The sequence below is a fragment of the Eumetopias jubatus genome, unplaced genomic scaffold, assembly GCF_037043125.1.
Source record: "Eumetopias jubatus isolate StellerSeaLion01/CBP00866 unplaced genomic scaffold, mEumJub1_p1.0 scaffold_11, whole genome shotgun sequence".
Taxonomy (NCBI): domain Eukaryota; kingdom Metazoa; phylum Chordata; class Mammalia; order Carnivora; family Otariidae; genus Eumetopias; species Eumetopias jubatus.
In genome coordinates this window covers 45,941,296-45,968,381 of record NW_028274817.1, presented here as the reverse complement: position 1 = coordinate 45,968,381, position 27,086 = coordinate 45,941,296, and the positions used below count along the sequence as shown (strand labels likewise).

Genomic DNA, 27,086 nt, shown 5'->3' with positions numbered 1-27,086 from the left:
CTGCACTCTGCTTTTTCACTTAACAGAATATACTGGAGATCATGCCATAGCAGCATATAGAAACCTTTCTTATTTATTTTTACAGCTGTATGGTCTTCTGTTGTTCCAGTGTACCATATTTTACCCAGAAAATCTCCTATGTTGGAATTTTGGGTGGTTTAAGACTGGCTATATGGGGAAAGGGTATTGTGAAATAATAGAAAACATATATGTTGATCTCTGTCCCCAGTTCCTGGCATAAAGCTTCTAAAACCCTTGTAATTTTCTAAGCGATAAGAGCATCAGTAGGATTTTTTCCCCTAATATTTGGTTTTTAACCCCAGTTCCTGACACAGAGCTCCTAAATCCCTTGTAATTTCCTGGGTGATAAGGCTGTCTTTTATTCTAACAAGGCAACACTTAGTGGACTCCTGAATGCCTTCATGATTGGAGCTAGCCATCAGAAAAACTGGGCCATGATTACAAGCTTAGAACTTTCGTCCCGGCCCCCCATCCTCCAAGAAGGGGAAAGGGGCTGGAAACGGAATCAACAAACCATCATCCTATGTAATGAAGCCTCCATAAAAATCCCAAACATATAGGGCTTAAAGAGCTTCTGAGTTTAACACATTTACATACCTAGGAGGGAGTGGCACATCCCAACTCAACAGGAACGAAAGCTCCTGTGTTCAGGACCCTTCAGACCTTGCTCTATGTTTCTCTTCATCTAGCTGCTCAGTCATAGTGTTTATTATAACCTTTATAATAAACCGTTAAACCTAATTGTTTCCCTGAGTTCCATGAGCCATTCTAGCAAATTATCAAACCAAAGGAAGGTGTCATGGGAACCCCAATTTATAGCTGGTCAGTCAGAAGTTCAGGTGACAACCTGGGACTTTGAACTGGTGTCTGAAGTGGGGCAGTCTTGTGGGAGTGGGAGCCCTTAACTTGTGGGATCTGATGCCAACTCTAGGTAGTGTTGGAACCGAATTGAATTGTAAGACACCCACCTGGTGTCAGAGAATTGCCTGATGTGTGGAAAACCCACACATCTGGTGTCAGAAGTATTGTGCGGTAGTAGTGTGAGAGTAAAGGAGAAACACAGGAAGAAGAGTATTTTTTTCCATATAAGTATTCTTACACATTGATGGTAGAAATATTTAGTATCATAGTCATGGTAAGCAATCTGGCAATATCAAAAATGTTAAAGATGCATATAATATGATCCCATTTTTTAAAACAATCTATGATCAAAATCATATCTATCTATCTTTCTATCTATCCTTATCTAAGTATGGGGGAAGTAGAAAGATATATATTAAGTTGTTAATATGTGTGACAAGGGTAGAAATGAAGAAGAGTTGGGGTAGCCAAGCCAAGCCAAAAAAAAAAAAAAAAAGGAAAAAGAAAAGAAAGAGAGAGAAGAAAATAAAAAAAAAAAAGACTGTGGTTAATAAATAAAGCATCCATGTATTCACATTTATGCATTTAGGTAAAATTGTGTAGATATATGTGAAAATATTTTTTAATTATTTAGAAAACATAATGGGGGAAAAAAGATCCCATGTCCTATAGCAGTGTAAAACTTTAAACATTTTTCTTTGTTTAAAGATTTTATTTATTTATTTGAGAGAAAGAGCTAGTGAGCGAGAGAGCATGAGCAGGGTGAGGGGCAGAGGGAGAAGCAGACTCCCTGCTGAGCAGGGAGCTCGATGCAGGCCTCCATCCAGGGCTTGATCCTGGGACTCCGGGATCATGACCTGATCCAAAGGCAGACGCTTAACCAACTGAGCCACCCAGGCACCCAGCAGTGTAAAATTTTATATTGCTTAGGAATAAAAATACATGTAAGGGCCTATATGGAAAGAACTTTGAATCTTTAACAAGAAACATAAAAGAAGACTTGAAAGAAGTATGCCATGTTTCGTGAGGGGAAGACTCAGTATTGCAAAAATATCTGTTCTCAAATTATTTGCAATTGTAATGCAAGCCCAATAGGATTTTTATTTTGGAATTAGGTAAAATATTCTGAATTTCATCTAGGAGAAGAAACAGCCAATTTTTGGAGAGAACAGTGAGGGGTACTTGCTCTACTAGATAGTAAGATGTATTCTAAAGTTAACAATAAATAAGATAGTATGGCAACGGCACAAGAATAGGCAGTGGATAGGATGACCAAACATCCCAGTTTGCCTGGGAGTGATGGGTTGCCCAGGACACAAAACTTTCAGTGCCCAAACTGAGACAGTTCTGAACAAACTAGAATCGTTGGTCATCCTAACAGTGGAAAAGAATGGAAAGCCCAGAAACAAACCTTAATAGGTAAGAGGGAATCACAAATCAGTGGGAAAAGGAAGGATTTTGGGGCGCCTGTGTGGCTCAGTCGGTTAAGCGTCTGTCTTCAGCTCAGGTCATGATCCCGGGGTCCTGGGATCGAGCCCTGCATTGGGCTCCCTGCTCCACAGGGAACCTGCCTCTTCCTCTCCCCACCCGCTGCTTGTGCATGCTCTCTCTCAAATAAATAAATAAAATCTTAAATAAAAGAAGGATTTTGTAAAAGAGGGTTTCAGAGAAATGGCAACTATTTGGAAAAAAATAAATTAGGGCCCTACTTCATACCATATACCAAAATAAACTCCATATGGATTGGTGAATTAGATATAAATATGAAAAGTGAAACCATGAAACAATAAGAAATTATATAGGTAAACATTTCCCTCATTTGGGTATAAGGAAAAACTTTCTAAGTATAAAGACAGCAAAAGATATCACAGAAGAAAATGTTGATATAATTGAATTTAATATATATATACTATATATAGAATTTAATTTTTTATACACATTAGAAAACAGCACACATAAATGAGAAAAGCAGATTATAAATTGGAAGTATAAGATTTGCAAAAATATGTGGTAGAAAAAAACAGCCACAGCCAAAGGAGCCTAAGGACTCATGACAACTAAATGTATTGTGATATCTTGGATGAGATTTGGAACCAAAAAAGGACAATAGGTGAAAAATAAAGAAATATGAATAAAGTATGGACATCAGTTAATAATAATGTATCAATATTGATTCATTAATTGTGACAAATGTACCATACTAATGTAAGCTGTTGACAGCAGGGGAAACTGAGTGTGGGGTATTTGAAACTTCTTGGTACAGTTGTCACCATTTTTCTTTCTTTCTTTTTTTTTTTTTTAAGATTTTCTTTTAAGTAATCTCTACACCCAGCATGGGGCTCAAAGTCACGACCCCGAGATCAAGAGTCACATACTCCACCAACTGAGTGAGCCAGCCAGGTGTCCCATTCACAACTTCTGGAACTCTAAAGCTATTCTAAAATAAAAAAAGATTGTTAAACTATACATATGATATAAATACAGAGAACAAGCTGATGGTTGCCAGAGGCGCAGGGGTGGGGAGGATGGACAAAATGGGTGAAAGGGAGAGGGAGGTACAGGCTTCCAGTTATGGAATGAATAAGTCATGGGGATAAAAGAGACAGCATAGGGAATATAACCAATGGTATTGTAATAGCGTTGTATGGTGACACATGGTAGCTACACTGGTGATGAACATAGCATAATGTATAGAGAAGTTGAATCACTACGTTGTACACCTGAAACTAATGTAACATTGTGTATCAACTATACTTCAATAACAAAGTATATGGGAATGACAAATATATATATATATATATATATATATATACACGTGAGGGTGTGTATGATAACACTGACCAATATATAACTATATATGAAAGTTAATATATGACAATATAGTATATGTAACATGTATACACATATAACATATATATAACATGCAAACAAATTAGAAAAATGAACATCTTTAAAGAAGCAAGAGCAAAAGCATATCAATAGGTGGTCAATATGTGAAAAGAAATGTTCATCCTTACTCTCATACAGTACCAATGGTACGTAAATGATTTTGACCTTTCTGGAAAGGAGCTTGCCAGCATATAAGAGCTTTAAGATGTTCATACTTTTTGACTTAGTAAGTCCACTTCAGAGTAACTTCCTTAAAGGGTTTATCTAACTTGCACACAGTGTTTTATGGCGAATATAGTCTTCGCTGGGTTATTTGTCATAGGAAGTAAGTGGAAACCAGGATCTAAATATGCAACATTTGGGGAATTTGGTGGTGAGCTTTATGATCTGTACATACTCTGAAGCCATTCAAATATATCGAAGAAGAGTGAGGCATAATGATCAAGAGCATAAGTTTTTTTTAATATTTTATTTATTTATTTGAGAGAGCGCGCGAGCACAAGCGGCGTGAGGGGCAGAGAGAGAAGCAGGCTCCCCGCTGAGCGGGTCTCCGGAATCATGACCTGCGTGGAGGACAGATGCTTAACTGACTGAGCCACCCAGGCGCCCTGAGCATAGGTTTTGAAAACGGATCTGGATTCAAGACAGATCTGAATTCAAGTTGAAGCACCATCATTGGCTGAGTGATTTGGGGCAAATCACTTCATAGTCTTTCTAAGCCCCACTTACCTGTAATATATGGGCAATAAGAGTTTCAGGCCATGCGGTTTCATGAAGGTTCAGCAAGTTTATTCATGTGTTTAGCACAGTGCCTGGCAGGTAGCTCAGTAAATAGTAACTCACAATAACTCTAGGATGTAGGTTTTTACAGATGAGAAAATGGGATCAGAGAGAGGACGAGTCGCTTACCCAAGTTCACATATTCACATGGCTAGTAAGTGGGAGCTGGGCTTCAAACACAGAAATTTGGACTTCAAAACCCATCTTCATGACCAAACTCTAAAATGTCAGCTGCTATTTGTGCTGTTGCAGCACCTGCTGCTTTACTGACACGGGACAATGACTATGGAAAAATATTGAGTAAAAAAAAGTAGAATACAAGACTTTATATAGTATTATTCTAAATTTTCTTTGAAATTTATATATATATATGTATATTCATATATTTATATGGATAAAAGTCTAGAAGAAAATATGCCAACATATTAAAGCATTTAGAACAGTCCTGGCACATAAAAAATGGAAAGTATTATCATTATGGTCATTTGTTTCGGTGTTCTGAAGATTTGCCAAAATGGTCTAAATGTGAATTTAGTAGTATTTATCTTGCTCAGGACTCAGACTTCCTGGATCTGAGAATTCACATCTTTAATTCATCAGTTCTGGAACATCCCCAGTCATTACTTCTTTGAATATTACTTTTTTCCCCCATTTGTCCTCTATGTGTCTTCACCTCTCTTTCATATTTTTATTTCTTTATCTCTCTGTGCTGTTTTCTGTATATCTATATTCCAGTTTTCCACTTTTTCTCTCTAGCTGTGCTCAATCTGTGGTTTAATTTGTCCATTGAGGTTTTAGTTTTAAAACTATTTTTTTCATTTCTAGAATTATTTCTTAAAAATTTGGGGTAGTGAAAAAAGCAGAAATCAACAAATGTTGATTTAACAGCAGGTAGATTGAAATGAGATCCTTTCTGCTGATGAAAAAAATTATTTGGTCTGTTTTTTAAAAAAAAATCGTGTCCTTTTCTCATGTTTTCTTTTTTTAAAGATTTTATTTATTTATTTGACAGAGAGACACAGTGAGAGAGGGAACACAAGCAGGGGGAGTGGCAGAGGGAGAAGCAGGCTTCCTGCTGAGCAGGGAGCCCGATGCGGGGCTCGATCCTAGGACCCTGGGATCATGACCTGAGCTGAAGGCAACCGCTAAACGACTGAGCCACCCAGGCGCCCCTCTCATGTTTTCAGTTATGTCTGTAATCATTTTACACAGAGTTCTAGTGTTAGATGATTCTAACACTGAAGAGTTATCTGAAGATTTGGAGTCTAATCCTGCTGTTGTGTCTTCAGGCATTGGCTGCTGATGGGGTATTGCTTCATGTGTTTTGTAATATTCTTATTATAAATTGTGTTCAGTGTGGCTTTACCTGTGGGGATCTTGTGGAAGATTCGTTCCCCTAAAGCTGTTTTATGTTGCTTCTGCCAGGTAGTTCAAGGGATATCAACAGCTAGGAAACACTGTCTACTAATATTTTGACCTGGAGCATTCTTGGACCTTGCAGGATACGTTTTAAATTCCAAACCCATGTGAAAGCAGGTTTGAGATTACAAATCCTCATAGGGAGACCTTTTTTCTGCCTTCCCAGATACCAGGCTGTCTTCCCTATGCTAGTGAGTGGATTTTTGTCTGGTTCACCCTTATCGTAGGGGCAATCCTTGAAAGTTTCACCTTTCTACAGGTGTCTTAGTTCCAACCCCCTGTCGTAGGCCCAAGGCTCTGTTTACTGCCTCTGCATAGTCTTCAAAACCTAAGCCACCTGCATCCCACCATTAAAGCAGCTAAAGCTTCAACTCCTGCTAAATGCTCTGGTTTGGGGTTTCCCACTTTGTGTTTGGACCCTTAATGATTTCCTTTACGTACTTGCAAACTCAGCTATACATTTGAAAGGATGCTATACTTTATTCTGTATTTCTCCATGTTTTACAGTATGGACAGACTTGCAGGTTATTTTCACCATGTTACTGGAAATGGACATGAAAGATTATTTTTAAAGGAAAATAACCTTAGGATGGCAGGCAGCACTGGCTTAGACGTTACTCCGTTATTGAGGAGGCCATCCCCCTTTCACAGAAGAATGTAAATGGACTTTTTTCTGCCCTATTCCATTTTAAAATATTTTTTGCTTGCCTAAAAAAGGAAACGAAACTGTCAACCTACCAGTTACCTGAGGTCTGTTGCCTCTTTTATTAATCTTTTTATCCAAGTCTTGGTACATTTGGCAGAATACCAGACTTCTTGCCGGTTTCTTGCCAAGGACTGTAGTGAAGGTGGGGAGGATACCTCTCACATATGTGCGTATATTATGGATGGGTCATTTTTAATATGAGAAAATTGATCAGATGAATGGTTCTCCAGTTTTTTGGTGAGCTCTGTTACAGAAGTAAAAGCTGTTTGGCATGCCTTTTAGAAAGGAGAGAGTGATTTATCTCCTTTCACACATTTCAAGAATGAATGTATAATATAATATGGATACAGAATAGGTTGTAAATGGGTGAATCTTGAATGGTTGGTCATCCTCATTTTTTCCCTCTTCTCTGAGTCATCAAAACCCAGCCTATCTACCTCGTAATTACCTTTCTACCTTAAAAATCTATCCAGTCTCCACCTCTAGTCTTGTCCTTCAGTCCTTGGCCCTGTTGTGATTGTAATCTGCCTGAAACACGTGCTTAAAATACTTTAGATGTTCCCCCATCAACTTCAAAATGAAATGCAAACTCCTTAGCATAGCATAAATAGTCCATGTCTACCTCGTGATTCTTATCTCAAGATTCTCCAGTATCTACCTTGCATTTCAGTTGCACCAGATCACTAGCACTTCCCCCAAATTCTACATATTCTTATTAGGCCCAAGAAAGTACTTAATGAAAATATTACTGGTTTTAACAAAATATTATTGATGAATTTGCTTTCATTAAAGCCAGGAAAGTAAACTTTAATAAATTCTGGTGTTGGCATGAGTAAAATATTTAGCCTTAATGCTATGAGTTTTAATGTATCTACTTTGCAATTTTTCGACTGCTTTCATGTTCTGGAAAAAAATTAACCATTCAGGAATACATAAAAACATGTATATGGGGCCCACATTTTTCCTTTTGCCTCAAGCTCCAGTATGGCTCAATATGGCACTTTTGTTGATCTTGTCCTTATTTAAAATTTTGATACTCTGTTCATCATGGATTTTTGCATTAATTTTAGTTGACAAATGCGGAATTATCTAGATTATGGAGGTTTTCGTTTTGTAACCCCTTAAATTCTGTGCACACGGTGAGTGCCTTATTCATCCCATACTTATCCCACACTTGCTTGAGATCCTTAGGTATATAAATAATCCATTTGAAACTAGTGGGCATCTGATAGTATTGCAGTTGAAATATAGAGCTTTTAGTCCTGGAAGTGGTTTCCATCTTACCTCCCCACTTTTTATTTTTCTTATTTTTATGTTTTCATTTAATTAATTAATTTTTAGTACAGAGTTCAGAGTTCTGAAGTGGGAAGAAATTTTATTTTTTAAAATAAGATTTATATTTTGAATAGGTAATACATTCACATGATTCGAAATTCAAAAGGCATACAGAAAAGATGTCAAGTCTCTTCCCATCCTTATCCTCTAAGCACCTAGCCCCTCTTCTTGGAGGCAACCAACATTTCACAATATCCTTCAAGAGATGATTTATGCTTATTCAAATGTGTACATATATTTTAATCTCCCCTCTTTTACACAAATGGTAGCATGCTGTGTCACGAATCTTGCTCTTTTAATTTAACTATGTACTGGAGTTCAAGCCATATTGGTGTGTATATATATATATATATGGGTTCCTTATCCATTTTTATAGTTGCATAGTTAAGTCTCTCATTGTAGGAACATTATTTAATCAATATCTCAATGAGAGACACTTGGGTGGTTTCCAGTGACTAACTTGTCATTTTGAACATGTGAGTATATCTACGGGATGAATTCCTAGAAGTCAGATTTCTGGAATAGGTTTATGCATATATAATTTGGTAGATATTGTTAAACTGTTGTCCATGGAGATGGTACCAATTTATACCCCCACCAGGAATGTAAGGACAACTGTTTCCTTACACTGGCCACACAATAGTTATCAGGCTTCTGCTTTGCCAGTCTAAGAGGTGAGAGGTGATATTTCAGTGCAGGTTTTTAAATTTCTCTTAAATATAAACATCTTTTCTCCCGTTCAAGAGCCATTTGTATTTCCATTTCTTTGAATTGTCTCTCTATATCCTTTGTCCATTTTTCTATTGAATGGTCTTTTGTTATTGATTTGTAGGGGCCCTTTATGTAATAAGGAAATTAGTCCTTTGTAGAAAAGTTTCAAATATTTGTTTCCTTTTTATTGTTTTTCTTTTAACTTTGCTAATGGAAGTTTTTGCTGTTCAGAACTTATTTTATGTAGACAAAACTGACAACCTTTTATTTTATGGCTTTTGAGTTTTGTGTGAAGTGGGGAAGCTTGGTGAAAGCTCACTCAATAAAGACGGAGGGGGATCTTAATAATCACTATATCAGTAAGGAAGGGAATGTGAATCAGTTGACCATTAGAAATTTCTAAAATTCCATAGTCTTTGCAATTTTCCCATATTTATTCTGTATTTTGTCCCCATGTCTAATTCCCCAGAGTGATTAAAACAAAGCCCTTGACATGCTGAGGGCCTATGTGCTTGTCTTGAATAGGAAGAATGGGGTGAATTGGGAATAATAGTTAATCTGGTAGGAAGAAGAATCCCCAAAGAAGTGTTGGCAGCTTTAAGAGGAAAAGAAAGCATCCCTGGGACCTGCCTGAGGGAAGAAAAAAGAAGAAAGTGCTTGAAAAATGGGGATCAGCTCTTTCGACCTGGTGGTGTAACCTGCCACACAATGATAATGAAAGAGAGCTGTTTAGAGAAAGACCTAGACAAAAAGAAAAAAAATTAAAAGAACTAGACAGTGTCGATAATGTTTCCTTTTTCGTGACAAGGTACAACTAGCAATATCATGACATTAGGTTTTTAATTTGAACAACACTGGCTTAGTACACAAGTCAGTCACATTATATAGAAAATGGCTTAAGCCTTAAGGAAATGACTATAGGTCTCAAGTACAGTTTAACAAATATTGCTGAGTCCCTGAATCCCATTTCCTTCTTCTTTTTTGTCATTCGACTCCTGCCTCCTTTCCTTATCAAAGTAGAGTATTTAAAACCCAAGCGGTATTTTTATCTTACTTTTTCTTCTTGGCTTTTTTCTCAACTTTCCTGTTAGAGGTTTATAGAACATTAGATGTGCCCATGTGGCTCAGTCAGTTAAGCATCTGCCTTTGGCTCAGGTCATGATCTTGGGGTCCTGGGATGGAGCCCCCATGTCGGGCTCCCTGCTCAGTGGGGGATCTGTTTCTCCCTCTCCCTTTGCCCTTCCCTCCACCCCAGCTCGTACTCTCTAATAAATAAAATATTTAAGAAGTTTATAGAACATTGTATCTATGAGTAATCTTTTAAGTATTTCTGACTTTAGGGGTATGCTTATGTTCCTTAAATCGGAAGACAGCAAGAAACATTTCCAGGGGTTACCTAGACACTGGAACTATGGAACTGGGCATAGCCATTTGTGTACCTTCCTCTCTGCAGCCTGTTCAGTGTGATCAGTTGATACCTTCTTTCTCCCTGCTCACCTTTGCTGCCCTTTGCACCTCCAGGCATCCCCTCATTGGCACATTATTCTATACCCTACCTCCTTTCTTATCATGTTTTACTCCCTTTCCACGTTACTCCAGATTTCTCTCACAGCTCCCCCAAATTCCTAATATGTCCCCACTTGCACTATTTGAATCCATTCTTCCACAGTCTCTTGGCTGAATTAACAAAATACTCTTACTACCGTTCTCTCTGCCTTAATCCAGCTACCATTTAGCTGTTAAAGTGATCAAAATACATCCATGATGGTAAGGGGAGGACTTTCATTTATTTTAAACAATTCTATACTGTTTGAAAGTTTTAAAACATGCATGTAGTACTGTTGTCTGTTTTAAAAAGTACAAATATCCTTATATTGTTCCACTGTTCTCTCTAATGGCTCCACCAGGGTTATCCAAGATGCTCAGTTCTGAAAAATAGTAATAAAAAGCTACCATTTAAACATCTAGAGTGTGCCAAGTGCTTTACATGTGATTTCTTTTTTCAACCCTGTAAGGTGGGCATTACCTTTTCAGTTTTACAGGTAAAGAAACTGAAGATCAGAGGTTAAGTGACGTCCCTAAGGTCACACAGGTGTTGGCAGGTGGAATCAGGATTTGAACCCAGTTCTGCCTAACTCTAAAACTCTAAAACCTATGCTCTTTCCACCATACCATGCTATCTCTAGAATGAAATGTTCCTTTTAAAGAAACATTACTTCCTATCTTTAGGTAGGAAGTTTAGGAGGTAGTTTAGTGTAGTAGTTCAAACCATTAGTTCTGGGGTCAAACTGCCTGGATTCAAATACCATCCTTATAACTTATTAGCTGTGTAACCTTGAATAAGTTCATTTCTCTGAACCTGACCTTCTCCATCTGTAAATGGGTATGGTAATAATAGTTCCTCTCTCATAGTTATAATTTTTAAAAAGATGACCCATGTGAAACACTTAGCACAGTATGTGGCAAATAGTATGCATACCCTCAGCGAAGCATAGCTATTATCATTATATTGCAGATAGATCTCCAAATTGTTGGCCCTTTTGTTCATCTAGAGTTCCTGATCAGTACATCTGCATCCTGGCTTGCTATATCCTAATTGTCCCTTCTATGCATGTCTGTGTAACAGAAAAGTACCATAATTATATTGTATAGGTTTTGCCTTCTTGAGTGATTTTTTTAAGATATAGCTTTAGGGGCACCTGGGTGGCTCAGTCCATTAAGTGTCTGCCTTTGGCTCAGGTTGTGATCCCAGGGTCCTGAGATCGAGCCCTCCATCGGGCTCCCTGCTCCACAGGGAGCCTGCTTCTACCTCTGCCTCTGTCTCTCATGAATAAATGAATAAAATCTTTAAAAAAGTTTTAGATACACAATACAAATTTTATTAGTTCATACATTAAATGGCTAATTGCTGAAATGTTCCTCATTTGCTAAAGTGTCATAGAATGTAATGATTTGTCAAATTGCTTTAGCATTTCTTACAGGAGTTCCTCAAAGTAGTAATTCAATTTTCTTTTATCTATTTGTCATTTTTGCTGTGTGTCGTGACCAGTTCCACTCGCTTATCTTCACAGTGGGACCTCCTGATGGCCTGGGTAACCTCCCAGTGTATATTCTTACCTGCTCTTCTGTTGGCTCACTTTCTGCGTCAGGTATCAAGTTTGGGCGTTGCCTTGAAGCAGCTATTTTAGGGAAGCCAATCACAAAGCCAGCCCTCAACTGGATACTGTTGTCTTTGATTGGTGTAGCATTCAAATGAACTATCTGAACAGGGCCTTGGATATACTTTCAGTACCTATGCAGACAAGGCCATGTGGTGTCTGCTTCTCCCGACAGCTGTCATCACCTTCTCTGCCATTCTTTCAAGGAATGGCAGCGTAGGCCCTCAACAACCTTGGTTAGTACCACATATGGTTTCCTTACCATAGTTCTCTGCCTTTTTTCCTCCACACCTTTGGAGATGTCCCTTGTGGTCTGTATCTGTTGCCCTTTGACTGGAGATCAGTTAATCTAAACAATACTCTCACTCTTCCGTGGAATAAACAGGCAAATTACCAGACTTTTCTGCATCGGCCTCTTTTGAGTCCAGAAGATGAAGCTAGAAGAGAGTATGAAGAGTCTTAAAAGAAGCACTACTGGGTCGTCTTTGAAATAAAATCGTCCTAGGCCAAGATTTTTTATTAAGGTACTGATAGGAGTGAAAAGTGGTTTTTTTTTTAATTTAAAAAAAATTTTAAAAAAGGACTGATTGCTTTGCATGTGAATGTTATCTTACATGGGGTTAACTGACATATTTTTTTAAGATTTTATTTATTTATTTGAGAGAGAACAAGCAGTGGGGAGGGGCAGAGGGAAAGAGAGAAGCAGACTTCCCACTGAGCAGGAAGACTGATGTGGGGCTCAAGCCCAGGATCCTGGGATCATGACCTGAGCTGAAGGCAGGTTCTTAACCAACTGAGCCACCCAGGTGTCCTCTGACTTGTTATATTTTTAAATCTAAACTCCGTCTAGAGACTTGTTACCATAAATACAAAGTTCTTGCTGGACTTCCTTGTATCCGTTATCCCTAATGTTCATTCAGACTCATGGGCAGGGGCCTTAGGGATAGTCTTGGTCCAGTTTTCACAGTATGTTTAGTAAAACCCTAGAGGTCCTAAGACAGTGCTTCAGGCACCACAGGAGTGGGTGAAGTGGGGGTGGGGGTGACAACAGTGGGCCTCTTTCCAAACCAGCTTTGCTTTTCTATTTTATGTATTAGGCTTCCAAGTAAGATTTCATTTCAGGGAAAGAGTCTGCTAATTCAATCCTTTTGTTTCATACTTGGGAGTCTTAAGCATTCTACCCTGAATACTGAAATGAGAACTTTTGAGTGTTATTAGGGCTGACAGTACCAACTTTCTATCAAGATTCTGAAGTTTCTGAGATTGACAAAGCAAAAAGCTCAAATTGTTGCTCTGGTATACTTAACCTCCTTGACGATGGGGACAATGTTCTACCTTTCCTTTCTCCCATTATCTTGTACCTAGTAGTACTGAACATACACTTGGTGCTCAAGCATACTGTATAAATCCAACAGACCCTCCCTCTCATTATGTACATTAGCTGAGCAAGCAGGTAACATTGTTAAAAAAAAGTTACATCTGTGTCTAAATGTGACTATTTTTTTAAAGATTTTATTTATTTGAGAGAGAGAGAATGAGAGACAGAAAGCACCAGAGGGAAGAAGGTCAGAGGGAGAAGCAGACCCCCCGCTGAGCAGGGAGCCCGATGTGGGACTCGATCCCGGGACTCCAGTTTCATGACCTGAGCCGAAGGCAGTCGCTTAACCAACTGAGCCACCCAGGCACCCGTGACTGGAGTATTTTAATACTGTATAAAGGAAGAGTAAGGAATGATAGTTAATAATAAAACAGTAATATATACGAAAAAGGAGGAATAAGGAAGAATGAATAAGAAGGCAAAGATTAAAGGACCCTTCCTTTATGATTTGAGGTTTTCCATGAACACACTAAATTTTGTAGGAAAAAAAACAAAGGGGATATACAGATACAAAGTACATGCTAGACACCTACCCTAAGAGCCTGATTTTTCTTGGACTTTAAAACGCCATTATTCTTACTGCTGTACATGTACAGGTTCTCCAAATAGCAGCTGGACCCTCCTAAAACTTAAGTTGTATCACATTACTCACCTGCTAAAAACGCTCATGTGGCTCCCCATCTTGCTTGCTAAAAGCCAAGTCCTTGCAATGGCCTACAACCCCCTACATGATCAGTGCACTTACCTGCCTCCCAGCCCCAATCCGTCTCACGCTTATGTCTCTGACTTTATTTCTTACCATTCTCCTTACTCATTTTACTCCAGCCCTACTGACCTTTTGACTGTTCTACCTTAGTGTCACGGCATGCTGCTCTGACCTTGGGGCCTTTGGACCTGCTGTCATCTCTGCCTGCAATGTTCTTCACAGATACCAACATGGCTTGGTCATTTAATTCTGTTATCTCAAATAACAACAGCCCCACAAACAGTCCCTAATACCCCAGACTGCTTTTTCTCCATGGCACTCATTAAACGGACATATTTATGGGTTTGTTGCCTGTCTCCCCTCTCCTAGAACATAAGCTCCACATGGGCAGGGACTTTGTTTTTTGTGCACTCTTGAAGCCCTGGCACCAAAAACAGTGTCTGGCACAGAAAAATCACTTAAACTTTTGTAAATTTTTTCACCAGGATTTAAAAAAAAAAAATCCTTGTGGTACCTATATGGTGGAAAGCTAAAAGGACTTGAGGCTTCTAGAAATGTGTATCTCCCCAACCTTCAGGGATCAGAACTAGAGGCTCCCAACACCTAGTTCCCTGTTAGGTCTACACTCCAGTCTACTAGCATCTGAAGTTGGGAGGGGAATCCAGTCATTATAACCTCGTCCACTCCACTCAGGGAGCTGACTGTCAGCACTGAATCCCTTCCCTCCCCAACTCATCTCAAGGTTCTCCTTTCTCACAAAAAGGTCAGACAAGACATCCCTGGAATACTGTGCTGTTACCTGCACAGATCAAGTACCCAGACAGGCTACACTTCAGTCTTGGAACCAGCCTACACCAAATCTCTCCAGGGTGCAGGTGATAACCAGAATAGAAAGCCTTCTGAATCAGAGTTTAATTTTGTAGAAGCTTTTATTTCAGTGATCAAAAGAATGCAATAAATGGAGTCTACACTGATTAACATTAGGCATGCACCTCTACCTGAAACTGCTGTTAGTTTTTGACTGGCCTAAATCTTTATAACCTATTTAGGCACATCTTTGAATTTTTCGGACCCTGATATACAGGGTAAGTAAGCTTCTTCCTTATGGCAGTTTAGTAATGAGAATTATGCTCACTGACTAGATTCCTTTTTAACTAAAGGCCTCTAGACATTCAGGCTACCTGTACTACCTCAAGACCATACCTTATACATTTAAGAAAATCACAGCATAAGGGAGGGAGAGAATCTAGAAAGCTGAGTGTATTGTATGAACATACCATAGATTTTTTTCCAGCACTGATAGTCAAAACACTAGTTAAGGAGGCCTATAGTTAAGTACCAAATTACTCTTCTCCCACTGCTTCCCTTTCTGAGACACAACGATGTATATCCAATCTCCCCAGAAATCTGAAATGAATCCACACAAATGACAGACTTCTGTGGTCCCACAATCAAATTATAGAAAGCAGTTCCACTATCAAAATTATAGGGAGCAGTTAATGGGACTTTGAGAAAGCACAGTCCCACATACAGTAATATGCATCTAGTAGAGTTTTCCATTCATCTGTCAATTGTTTTCACATGATTAGCATTAAAAAACACAATCAAGTACACATATGACCCTCAAACCCCCCCACACACACACACACAAAATTGGTCTTTGTTCATTCTCAGATGACAGGATGTCCCAAGAGTGACAAAGGTGGGAGCCAATTCCCCCATAGCCTTTTCTTCAACTATCCCATCAACCGCTCTTCATTTCTTGAACTACCTTCCTTTTCCAAAGAGGTAATGCTGAGATCAGTCAGAAAGACTTTCTGAGAAAACTGGCTTGGATTTCTGGGTCTGTTCCAGTCGATTCAAGATGAATTGGCTTGTATCAATGAAGCGCTCAACACAGTTCACAAAACAGGCCTCAGCCCGACTGTCCAACTTTGGCCCAGGCTTGTCCATGCACTTCTCCTGCTCAGGAAAGGTACAGAAACACAAAGAGAACTTGAGAAAAAATTCGGGACCGGGGGGGGGGAGGGAGGGAAAGCTAACTTGTTATTTATAGGAAAAACTTCACCTAAAAACAGTATCTGATATGTTACTATTTCACATTTGGCATGTGGCAAGCAGTTACATTAAATTCTCACAACAACCCTACAAAATAGATACTATCATTAATCCTCATTTTACAAAGAAGGAAATCGTGGCAGAGATATTTTGCCCAAAGTTATTGGAACAGAAAATGGTGGAGCTATTATAGAGCCAAAAAAAGGGGGGGGGGAGCAAAATACAAGTGGAGTAACCTTTCACTGAATCTGGTTTTAACTCCACAATGTTGCCAACATTAAATGCCTTTAGAGTAACTGCAGGGAAAAAAGGGTGAAAGAATAAATCGCGTGACACCCTAAAACCTACCGAAGAAAAAAAAAGGAATTTATTACCCAAGATTCTATAACCTTGTCTACTTAAGCCAGAAGTTCTTGAATACTCTCAAGATGAATGGAAAATTCTATGAATTTTCCTAAAGGACCCACAGCTTACAGATTCTTAAAGGAGTCCTTAACCACACCCGCTTCTGGCCAAAGAATCAGTTTTTTTTTAAGAATCAAAGCACCAAGGAGTACATAAAGTAAGCATCTGTTAGGGGTCAGAGTCCAGCAATACCATAGGTTTATGTGAAAGGGACTACGGAACTGATGACTGTATATAGTTCAAGTAAGTGGTTCAAATGAATTTTGTTCGTTATTCTCTGCTGTGTACACAAACCTCAGACTCTCCACTTCCAAGGAAAATTATCCTTAGCCTCTAAATCCTGAGATTTTTTCTTTCACAAGGCATGGCGGTTATGCTGTCCTTGGCAGCCAGAGAACACTTTGATCCCCAGCTGCAAATGCTTCCGTCCTTTCGACAAAGTCCCCTCACAGAGCATACTCAATTCCTCAACCTTCAGACCTGAAAGAGCTTGGTATTACACAACAACCCAACAAGAAAGCGAGTGTGAGAGTGTGTGTGTGTGTGTGTGTGTGTGTGTGTGTGTGTGTGGCGGGGGGGGGGATTACGCCACTTCTACAGTTAGTGGGCTAGAGCCACTCATTTCTCACGGGCAACAGCAACTGGGTAATCCAGGTAAACCCTGAGAAGTCCAGGAACAGGAGACTCACTCCCTGGGAATCGGGGCTCAAAAAAAAAAAAACTCAGTATTGGTGGCTCTCATCAGTCTTGGTGACCAGCAATGGGCAGCTTCAACCTCAGGTGCCTAAAGTGCTGCTTGGGACAGGGGCAAAAGTCGGCTGTGATCCCCAGTCCTCGGCACCAACAAAGCCAAGGTCTGGGGTGAGAGTCCTCCGAGAAGCGGAGTCACCTTTTCTACCTTCCGGCTTGATCTGAGAAACCTGAAGAAACCAAGGCGATGCTAACCGGTCCTCCCCCCTCCCCGAATCCCGGACGTTCTGGGGGGTCCCGCCGGGCAAGGGCAGGGGGAAAGTAGGTACAGTGGCCAGGTCCCAGCCCCAGGCTCCTTACCCAACAAAGTTCCGTCATCTGATGCACCAGTTGCTGGAAGCGTTGCTTCTGAGTCTCCACCTCGATGAAATGTTGCAGCTGTGGGTCCACCGAGCCCAAACCCGCCGCGGACGATGACGAGGAGGAATCCATCCCAGCGCCGCCACGCGTGCCGAGACGAACTCCGCACCAACTCACCGACCTTCACGTGTCTCCGCGACGGAACCGGAACCACAACCTGCCGTCTCTGGGCCCGCCCCCGTGAGCGCACCGCGCCGGCGCGCGGCCCCGGGCGCGGCCCTGCACCCCCCACTCCCCACCCCCACCCCACCCCCGCCCCCGCCGGCCGCTCCTCCCAGCCGTCGGTGCGCCCGGTTCCCGCCTGCGACCCCGCAGCAGCGACCCACGTGAGCCCTGAGGTCTCGGGGCATGCAGCCCAGTGCTGCGGTGCTGACAAGACGTTATTCCCAAAAAGAAAGGGGAAAAAAGTAAAAAAGGAAGTTACTTAACACCACGTGGCCGGTTTCCGGCCGGCCCAACAGCCCCGCCCCTGCCCGCTTCCAAATTGGCCCGCGCTTTTCCCGCTGCAGTGCTGGTGCTTTCTTGGCCCAGATAGCTTGGCCCGTCCGTCTCTTAGCCATCCAGTTTTCTTTGAGGGTGTTTTGCCTCCTGATGGAGGAGAAAGAGGCTCCGATAGAATTTGTCCCCAACTTTCAGATTCATTCCGGTAATATTACATGCCCGCTCTGTGCCAGGCACTGGTGCTTTGCTTGTGAGTTTGTCTCTGACTCAGAGCCAGAATTTTCCATGAGCCAGAGGGGTTAAATTGCTGAGGATCTTGAGTTCTCAAAGTAGGAATATGCCAAACCAATGCCACACAACAGTTTTCTGGAACACTGAGATAGGGCGCTCCAGGGAGGTTGCATGATTAATCGAGATAGCAAGAAAACTTAATGCTTTCCAGTAATTTTATTTTATCAAAACACCCTCCCCTCCCATTTTTATGACACCATTTTATTCTTGCCAAATTCTGCCTCCCTCCCCCAAGCTCTAATGCCTACCCAAAGAGCTGTTGGACCCCTTGTCAGGCTATTTACACCCCTCCCTCCCCCAAACTTTCCATCCCAAATTCAGTCTGTCTTAATACTCCTGGAAAATTTTCTCTCTGAGGACAATACCAGGCACAATAATTCCTTGGTTTTTGCTCAGAAGGTACTATCTCAGAGAATTAAAGAAGAGAGTCATTCCTAGATGTAGAGAGGGGCCTTTGTGTATTCATTGAGAGCACAAGGCTCCAGGGCCTGTAAGCCTGGGATTTCCTCCGAAGAAGTGAAATTGGGGCTTGTGGAGAAGAGGAATGGAACCAAGAAGCTTATTGGTGAGCTCAGGATTCTTCATCCATGACATCTAGGATGTTGCTCAGAAGAATTTTGAAAGTGGGACGTTCCTCTGCTTTCTAAAACCAAAGAAAAAGCAGGCTGTTACAGTGGGCTAGAATCCAGAATTCAAGGGAAATGCAGTGAGTAAGCAGAAATGTTTATTAAGTATATACTATATGCCCTGTAGCATACCCTGTCAATTACACACACACACACACACAAGAAAGAAAAAGGAAAAGAAACTGAAGTGCTCCATGAAGTCCTTGTTCACTTTTCATCTTTAGTAACCCACGTTATTAATGTGATGGGGACAATTTGCAAATTAAACTGGCAAACACTGATTAAAAACTGAGGGCAAATTCATTACAGACTTGTACACCAGTACATCATTATTTTGGATCCTCAAATGAAAAATGGCTAACTAAACAAGTTTAAATGTTTGCCAGAACTGAAATCTTGTAAACTTTCAAACACTGTTTTATCATACCATAGCCAAAGTTTTACAGAGGAATTAACATCTCAAGACCATGGGCTACATCACTGAATAGGGATCCCGAGCACCTGGGACATTTTATTACCATTGTCTGGCCTCTAGACTAAGGCCCTTTGTGACAGCCATGATCCACAAACCCCTAGGGTTTTACTAAACATACTGTGAAAACTGGACCAAGACTATCCCTAAGGCCCCTGCCCATGAGTCTATGAATGAACATTAGGGATAACGGATACAAGGAAGTCAAGCAAGAACTTTGTATTTATTTATGGTAACAGATCTCTAGACGGAGTTTAGATTTAAAAATATAACAAGTCAGAGGACACCTGGGTGGTTCAGTTGGTTAAGCATCTGCCTTCAGCTCAGGTCATGATCCCAGGGTCCTGGGCTTGAGCCCCATATCAGTCTTCGGGCTTAGTGGGAAGTCTGCTTCTCTCTCTCTCTCTCTCTCTTTCTCTCTGCCCCTCCCCACTGCTTGTTCTCTCTTTCTCTCAAATAAATAAATAAAATCTTTCAATTTCTTGTTCCTTTGAATCAGTGGTTCTTAAACTGCACTGAGTATCAGAATTTCCTGGGAAGTTTAAAAGGACATTTCTGGGTTCTGCTTCAGGCATACCTAATTGGAATCTCTGAGGATAAGGCCCAGCCATTTGCAGTTTTAAGAGTTCCCCAGGGATTCTGATATGCACCCAGTTTCAAGAGTATTACTTTAAATAGGCTGTGGAGAAAGGGCCTGTCTGAAATAGTTAAACTAGCAGAGTGAGGATGTCCTAGTTGGGAGGGAGCACAGTCAGTCCCCCTTAATCCTGCATGGCACAGGTGAGAGAAGAGAAATGGTTGTCCCTTTCTCCACACTTCCCCTGTGACCTCAGTTACTTGTTGAAGGGAAAGGAGCCACGCTCTGATCCAAGTCCCCACTTTTCAGCCCCCCAAGAGGGCTCCAGCTTCACGTATGTGCTTGTTGGACACCGTCCTGCCCTGTTTCTAGCACTGTAGCATTCATTTCCTACTAGAGATTTCGGTTGCCGAATTAAGGTTGCCAAGGACCTACCAAAAAGTGGAGAAAGCACCTCTGAAAGAACCCAAGGTGAGAGCAATAAAACATTTTAGTAATAGTGGGACAGGCTCCCTGTTTTCAAAATACCACATCTACCCACATACCCCGCGATGCACCCCATTTAAAAATAAAAAAATGACCACGACCTATTTTAGTTCCCTTTCAGGAGGGTTTTTTTTTTTTTTTTTAATTCCAGTTAGGATCACAGCCAAAAAAGATTGGCAGTTAGTTAGTCTAATAGAAGAAAAGGCTAATGACTTCCAAAGGAATGAACATACATTTTAATGGCTTTTCTTTTGAAGTGTCCATATGTTTGGCCGAATGCCTTTAGCTGCCTGCTTATGCTAGGTGACACAGCCCCACAGCATCCCCTCCCCCTGAAGCTGAGTTGGTAATGGGGTCTGCTGAGGATACTCTAGTGGGAACTAGATGAGCCTGGGAAAGTCTTTGGCCATGAAAGGACTGGGGTACAGGTGGAGTCCCAGGATGTGTGTGGCTATCAGTGTGTGCCCAGCTGCCACAGAGCCGGGGAGAGTGGGGCCTGGGGGCCTGGCTGGCTAAATGGGAAGGGAGGCTCAAGGAAATAATTTGAGAGGTCCCCCCAAAACACTTACCTCATGCCAGCAGCTGTACATGATGGTATATACCCTCTCTGAAGCTAGATGAGGCCTATAGAGACGTAGGCCTTGGGCAATGTGCTCTGCGGTTTCACTGTTAGTAAATCTTTCATATGGCATCTTCCCCAGAGAGTAAATCTCCCACATCAAAACCCCTAGGAAATGAAGAAAATGCAGTAAGTCGATTTGCAGTCTCTTTGGGTAGTTGGGCTCCTCGTCTTCCTAGATCAACCTCAAATACTAGATTTCAGCTGATTCCCCACTCTGTGAATTTTACATTTTGTCCAAACTTCTGCTCTCATACTGACCACGCTGGAGGGTAGTCAGGGTTGGACTGGACAATTAGCTCCTCTGGAGTGAGACAGCCTCTTATTTGTCTTTGTAATTAGAGGGTCTGGCAGCGTCCCTTGGTACATAATCAGTATTCAGAAGCTGTGGAATACTGAACAAATTGTTTGTTCCTCTCAGTATATTCTAAGTCCTAAGAAGGCAGGGATCATGTCTAGGTTACTCTTTTTATCCTCAGGAACCCCTGTGGTGCCTGACAATAGCAAGCACTTCCTAAGGGTTAGGGGAAGGAAAACAACACATAATAATCTCTCTGTGCAGGTTGCAGTGTCAATTTCCCCAATGCATTCCTCTTCCTTTGAGCTGTATAATCTGTATAATTCCCTCCACTTACCAAAAGCCCAGATGTCAGATTTGCTGCTGAACTTGCTATACATAAGGACTTCTGGTGGAGACCACCGGACTGGAAACTTGGAGCCTACTGAGCTTGTATATTCATCATCCAGGACATACCTGCCGGGGTCAGGACTTGTTACTGTTACGATTTTGGAGAGCTTGACATTTACTTACATTTTCTTGGCACAGTTCCAGGTGCCAAGGAAATACATGCTTGCAGGCCCTCCAGTGTCTTTTACAAATGTAACTTTTAGTGTATTCCTGTTTTTGTATCTGATTTAGCTTTCCTCATTGACGATATGGTTACGGCAAAGATGACGTAATAAGATCTATTAGGTACTCCCCTCCTCTTCTCTGTCCCCCTCTCTGTTTTATCCTTCCTTCTATGCTGCCCTTGCCAGTGGGAATTAGACTGATTAGGAAAGAAGGAGATACTGGGGGGGGGGGGGGCAAAGACAACAGGATTAACAGATCAAGATAGGGTATCGGGGAATCTTAGCTTTAAAAAGACGGAGGGAGAAAGGCGAGGAGAGGGATATTACAATAAAACAAAAGGAGGAAGAATTCAGAGGAAAAAAAGGGATAGAAAGAGGGTGGAAAAGACTAGAATGAGGGGGAAAACAGAAAGGGAGAGGATTCAAAACAAAAATGCTGCCTCATGTTTGTACTGTGCTATTTTTACTTTTAGAGGGAAAGATGAAAAAGGCACACCCACCTGGAGAGGCCGAAGTCAGATACTTTAACAACTCCTTGATCATTTACCAAACAGTTTCGAGCCGCCTGTAATACAACAGTTACCAGTGACACTGTCACCAGCACACAGGTTAAAGGCACCAAGCTTCTGCCCACCAGGGGAATGAAGCCAGGGAAGCCTCATCTCTTTCAACTCAAGAGACACTTTCCCACCCAGCAGGAGTCAGGTGATGCCACTGAGAAACTCGGATGCATTTCTACTACATCTAAAGCGACCTGATGTATAGACAGAAGTAAAGCATCGGAGGGCATGCAGAATGATTTCATTCATACCGACGATTCCCTGACACCCTGTCCTCTGCTGAATTGCTGAGAGAATGAGGGAGAACCCAAGGCAAGTGTGTTTTGTTTTGTTGTGTTTGCTTTCCTGCCAGTGGGGCTAAGACAAATTGAACCTTGGCCTGGCTGCCATAGACAGGGGCACAAAACTCCGAGGCCTCTAGAGGCCAGGCAACCGAACTGATAGAGGGAAGGGGGGTGGGTGGATCGCAGGAAAATGCAGAGCACGCCCTTTGGTCCAAAGGAGGTGAGCTGCCCCTCGGCTCCAGGCGACTGTTAGCGTGGCCTGTGAGAATGAGCCTGATGTTTCAGGGTGGCCAAGATTGTCACGAGAGGCTGGAAATACAGTTTTTTCAGATGTGTTTTTCAGTGTTTGCTAGATAATCTATAACATTGGAAAAAAACAACAATGAATGTTACCCACAGGCCCCCAGGATATGACTCTGTAACCAAATGATGACTCTGTGCCAGGAGCAGCCCCATTGGGAAGTGGGGTTGCCCTTCTGTTCTGGGTGGGGGACCCCACCATTTCCTTGTTGCCGTAGGGGGCTGGGCATGAGTCACGGCTCCAGCTCCCATCATGGCACGACTTGTAGTGTTGAGGCTGGAGATCCTCGACTGGCTGATCACTGGGGCACGGGCTCACCTAACTCTTAATGTTTTCTGGATAAAACTGAAATGATGGTTCCAGCCACCCTCCTCATCCAGGTATGATCTATCTTTCTTCCGCTGCTGCTTCTACCCCCTCAGTCCTTGGTCCCAGGCCAATCCTTCTGAGGTCCTACCAGGTCCCGGTGAAGGAATTGCTTTGACTCCAGGTATTCCATGGCTTCGCAGACATCCTTGCACATCTCCAGCAGCTGCTGAGTCTGGAAGCGGTTGCGCATTTCCCTCAGGTAGTTCAGGAGGCAGCCATTGGCCATGTACTCGGTGATGATGAAGATGGGGCGCTGTTTGGTGCAGACGCCATACAGCTGTACCAGCTTCTCATGGGAAAGATTCCTACAGAGAGGCAACAAACCAGTCCTCCCTTTCTGGCTCTCCATACTAATGAGAAAGGGGCTGGAGAGGAAAGGGGTTGGTCTGGAAGTAGAGCATCAGATAAGGGCCCATGATAACAAGTTGAGCTTCCTCCTTCCCACCCTGAACCCTAAAAGTGCCTAATATGTGAGGGCAGGCAGGGATATGGAGCCCAAACAGAACAGAAAATAAGCCCAGGGCTGACTGAACACTAAGGCTAGTCAGAACCCATCTTCCCTTTGAAAGTCTCATTTTCCATGTTTATCCCCAAATACTACTGAGGTAGTACACACCCAAGACCAACACTGTTATCCACCAATATCTAAGGCAGAGAAATGGTTACCTTAGCAGTTAGTACTCCCGCCAATCAAAGATTGACCTCAGGCCCTGGTCCCAAATCTCTCTCACTCTAAGTCACCTTAAGCCACAATGGAAACTGTCCTGGTAATTCCTAGACTCCAGCAACTGGGTTGAGGGTTGAGTTTGGGCTGTAGCTCACATCATGACTTTGGCTTCTTCAATGAACTCATCCTCGGACATGGAGCCTTCTTTGATCATCTTGATGGCCACATCGTACTGGCCTCTCCATTTCCCATACTTCACTACCCCAAACTGTCCAGTCCCCAGCTCCTTCAAGAAGGTCAGGTCCTTTGGATCGATTTCCCATGATCCTATAACAACAAAGCCTTGATATGATTTTTTGGGGAATCATGTATGTGTAATTCCTACAATAGATAAGAATCCCTAGTGGGGGTAGAAATAGGCAAGCGGTAAAAGGGAAATGCTCCGGAGTGCTAATCTATCTTTGCTCAGGTAAATCTCAGGGACAGGATGGTTACTGGTTGGAGGAATTGGCATTTTAGGTGCCAGGCAGCCATAAAGAAAGGAGAAACTAGACAACCTCTTAAAATCCCTTTATGATTGTTTTTTTTTTTTAATCACACAGTTAAAAAATAATTCCTTTCAGAATCTGTGTGTTTGCAATCCCAGTAGGAGCCACCAGAGGGAGAAAAAATATTAAATAACTTGTTTGGCCCTGACTTAATCTTCCTCAAGGCAGCTGGTGCGGGACAGTGTGCTGCAAGGTCTAGTTGGGTCTGCCAAAGGTGGTCCTTGTCACTGGCCCATCCACCCTACCCTAGAGAAATAAGTAGTTACCGTAGCCCAGGCCCGCAGTGGAAGGTGCATTCTTGTTTTGTTGAGACACTGGATATTTGAGCCTAGATATGAGCCCTGAAACATACAGAGAAGAGGGTCATGCTGCTGGTGCAGTGTGGGAAGTGGGACGCTGCACACAGCCTCACATAAAGCCTCACACTTCTGACAGTCATCTTTCTGACACATTTTGAATCCCAGGGGATCTCCACGAACACCAATGTTTCTGGAAGCTTCTCCTCTCACAAAAGAATTTTCAGAAGAAAAAAAGAGAGAGGAAATACACATTGAAATATACTCCCCAACTAAATATATCCCCACCTCCCAACCCAGGCTTAGCTCACATCCAACTTCTGCTTTTGACACTGCAAAGTGTTACTGGGACCCCCTAAAATGACGGCCTTGAGACTGCCTTGCGTGGAGGTAGCAGATAGTAGCAAGTCTTCTGAGTGAAGCTTATCCCATGTCTTCATGCCCTCACCAATCTCCAGGTTTTCAAATGTCCACCCTGCTTAGAAACTGTCTTCGGGTATTGTCCAACCTGTATGTTCTTTGAGGGCAAGGACCTTGACTGATAATTTCACTGTGTTCTCCTCCAGTACCAAGAAAATTGCTGCGTTTACAGTAGGACCTCAATGAGTACTTGCTCATTTGTTAATTACCAGACTCTTCTATGTCTTTCCTTAGCACTGAGCATCAGTCACCCGATAAGAAGTCACTCCCTGCTGGCTGTAAAGTGGGCCTTTGACCGCCTCTTTACTTGATCTCGCCCTGACATCATTGGGGTTTTCTTTCACCAAATTTGCCCTGCCCTATGAGGCTTTTTCTTCCCCTCACCACCTTGTCCCAAATTGCCTCTCCTGGCTCTTGTCACATCATTTTTCTCTGGTGCCCCTGATTCTCACCGGCAGAGTTATGCTGATGGTAGTTGATGAGCTCGGGGATGGTGCTGAAAAGGTGCTTCTCTGCCAGGTAATACTGGCTCTGAGGTGTGGAACACACAACGTAATGGCGGATCACCCCTTGAGGATCCCTGAAGAAGTGGAGGCTGAGTCAGTGACTTGGGAACAAGGGTCAGCAGGACCCAAGAAGTAAAGTGAGATGAATTTTGAGTGTTAAGGGGCAGAGACAGTAGGAGGGGCCCACCATGAAAATACCTCTGTCCGTTGTCCCCAGGGCCTTGAAACAGTAACACTCACCCTGTTGATTTAGCAAACACAGACACAGTGTATTTTCCAGCTTTGCTGGAGTCTCTGACAATGAAACCTCCTTCTTTCCCCTGAAATGACGAAAAAGAAGCCGACTTTAAGGAGGAAGTGGCACTCACACCTGCATTCCGCCTGCCCAAACTTGAGAGAAAAATTGAAGCCCTAATTTTACTGCCCTTCCATAAAATGGCAGTCTTGACACCTCCTTGCCTTGAGGTGACAGAGAGCAGCAAGCCCTCGCTTGTGCAAGGAGAATGCTGTTTGCCTGTGGTCACACCCTTACCTCTTGCTTTAGCAGTTGCTCAGCTTGACTCCGGGTCATGTGTTTGGAATACCACCTGTAAAGGGAGAATGCTTCAGTGGCTCTTAGGCCATGGTGTTAGCAGCTTAGAGGTTAGAGTGCCTTCCACAGTTCATCTATGCCAGTGGTTCAGTCAGTTCACTCAACTCCTTATTGAGTACCTATAGTGTGCATAGCACTCTGCATCCCTTTCCCAGAGCCTGGTTGGAAATGAAGAGTAGAGGACAAAAGGCAGGTGGCAGAGGGGTGCTGGGACAGGATCAGGGACAGGGCAGCCAAGGACAATCCATTTCCACAATTAAGGAGAAAGGACAGTGACAGAAGTGTGACATTTTCACCCTTGCAAATGTTTCCTATCCAGTTGTCAAATCCTTTTCTTGGAGTGGCTCTTCTGGATTTGGGGGGAGGGCATGGTGACCTCTCCAGCTCTCATAAGCAAAGGGTGTTTGGTGTGAGGGTAAGACATAGCTACTGACTTAGGGTGGTGGCATCATTTGACCCCATTGGCACTGACTTTAGTAAATATCTTGAAATAAATGTATTGAAAGTATAAACATGTATACCCTATCTTCGGTTCCTCTGGGAAGACTGTGTGCTGGGCACATAAGCATACTCACTCATACATTTCTATGGAGTCTTCTGCTTCGGTGACATAGTTACTAGGGATGTAGCCTTCCTGTCTGT

The 27,086-nt window shown here is 42.2% G+C and overlaps 2 protein-coding genes across 3 annotated transcripts in view; both read right to left on the bottom strand.

Moving 5' to 3' along the window:
* Positions 1 to 14,874: 14,874 nt before the first annotated feature.
* TIMM8A (translocase of inner mitochondrial membrane 8A) lies at positions 14,875 to 17,744 on the bottom strand. The gene is made up of 2 exons (XM_028095788.2): positions 17,478 to 17,744; positions 14,875 to 15,926 (listed from the first exon to the last, which is right to left on the bottom strand). Exons 1-2 carry the CDS (start codon positions 17,607 to 17,609, stop codon positions 15,765 to 15,767), a joined length of 294 nt encoding a protein of 97 aa, XP_027951589.1. The 5' UTR covers positions 17,610 to 17,744; the 3' UTR covers positions 14,875 to 15,764.
* A 662-nt stretch (positions 17,745 to 18,406) lies between these two features.
* BTK (Bruton tyrosine kinase) overlaps positions 18,407 to 27,086 on the bottom strand; it is a 31,295-nt gene continuing 22,615 nt past the window's right edge. For both annotated transcript variants that reach the window (XM_088028703.1, XM_028095792.2), the window contains exons 9-19: positions 27,020 to 27,082; positions 26,385 to 26,439; positions 26,093 to 26,172; positions 25,799 to 25,926; positions 24,897 to 24,971; positions 24,238 to 24,409; positions 23,504 to 23,720; positions 22,402 to 22,466; positions 21,685 to 21,803; positions 21,000 to 21,157; positions 18,407 to 18,912 (exon numbers count right to left, since the gene is read on the bottom strand). In XM_088028703.1, the coding sequence (XP_087884829.1) occupies positions 18,841 to 18,912; positions 21,000 to 21,157; positions 21,685 to 21,803; positions 22,402 to 22,466; positions 23,504 to 23,720; positions 24,238 to 24,409; positions 24,897 to 24,971; positions 25,799 to 25,926; positions 26,093 to 26,172; positions 26,385 to 26,439; positions 27,020 to 27,082 (1,204 nt within the window). In that variant the 3' untranslated portion in view covers positions 18,407 to 18,840. The remainder of the gene's footprint in view (positions 18,913 to 20,999; positions 21,158 to 21,684; positions 21,804 to 22,401; positions 22,467 to 23,503; positions 23,721 to 24,237; positions 24,410 to 24,896; positions 24,972 to 25,798; positions 25,927 to 26,092; positions 26,173 to 26,384; positions 26,440 to 27,019; positions 27,083 to 27,086) is intronic.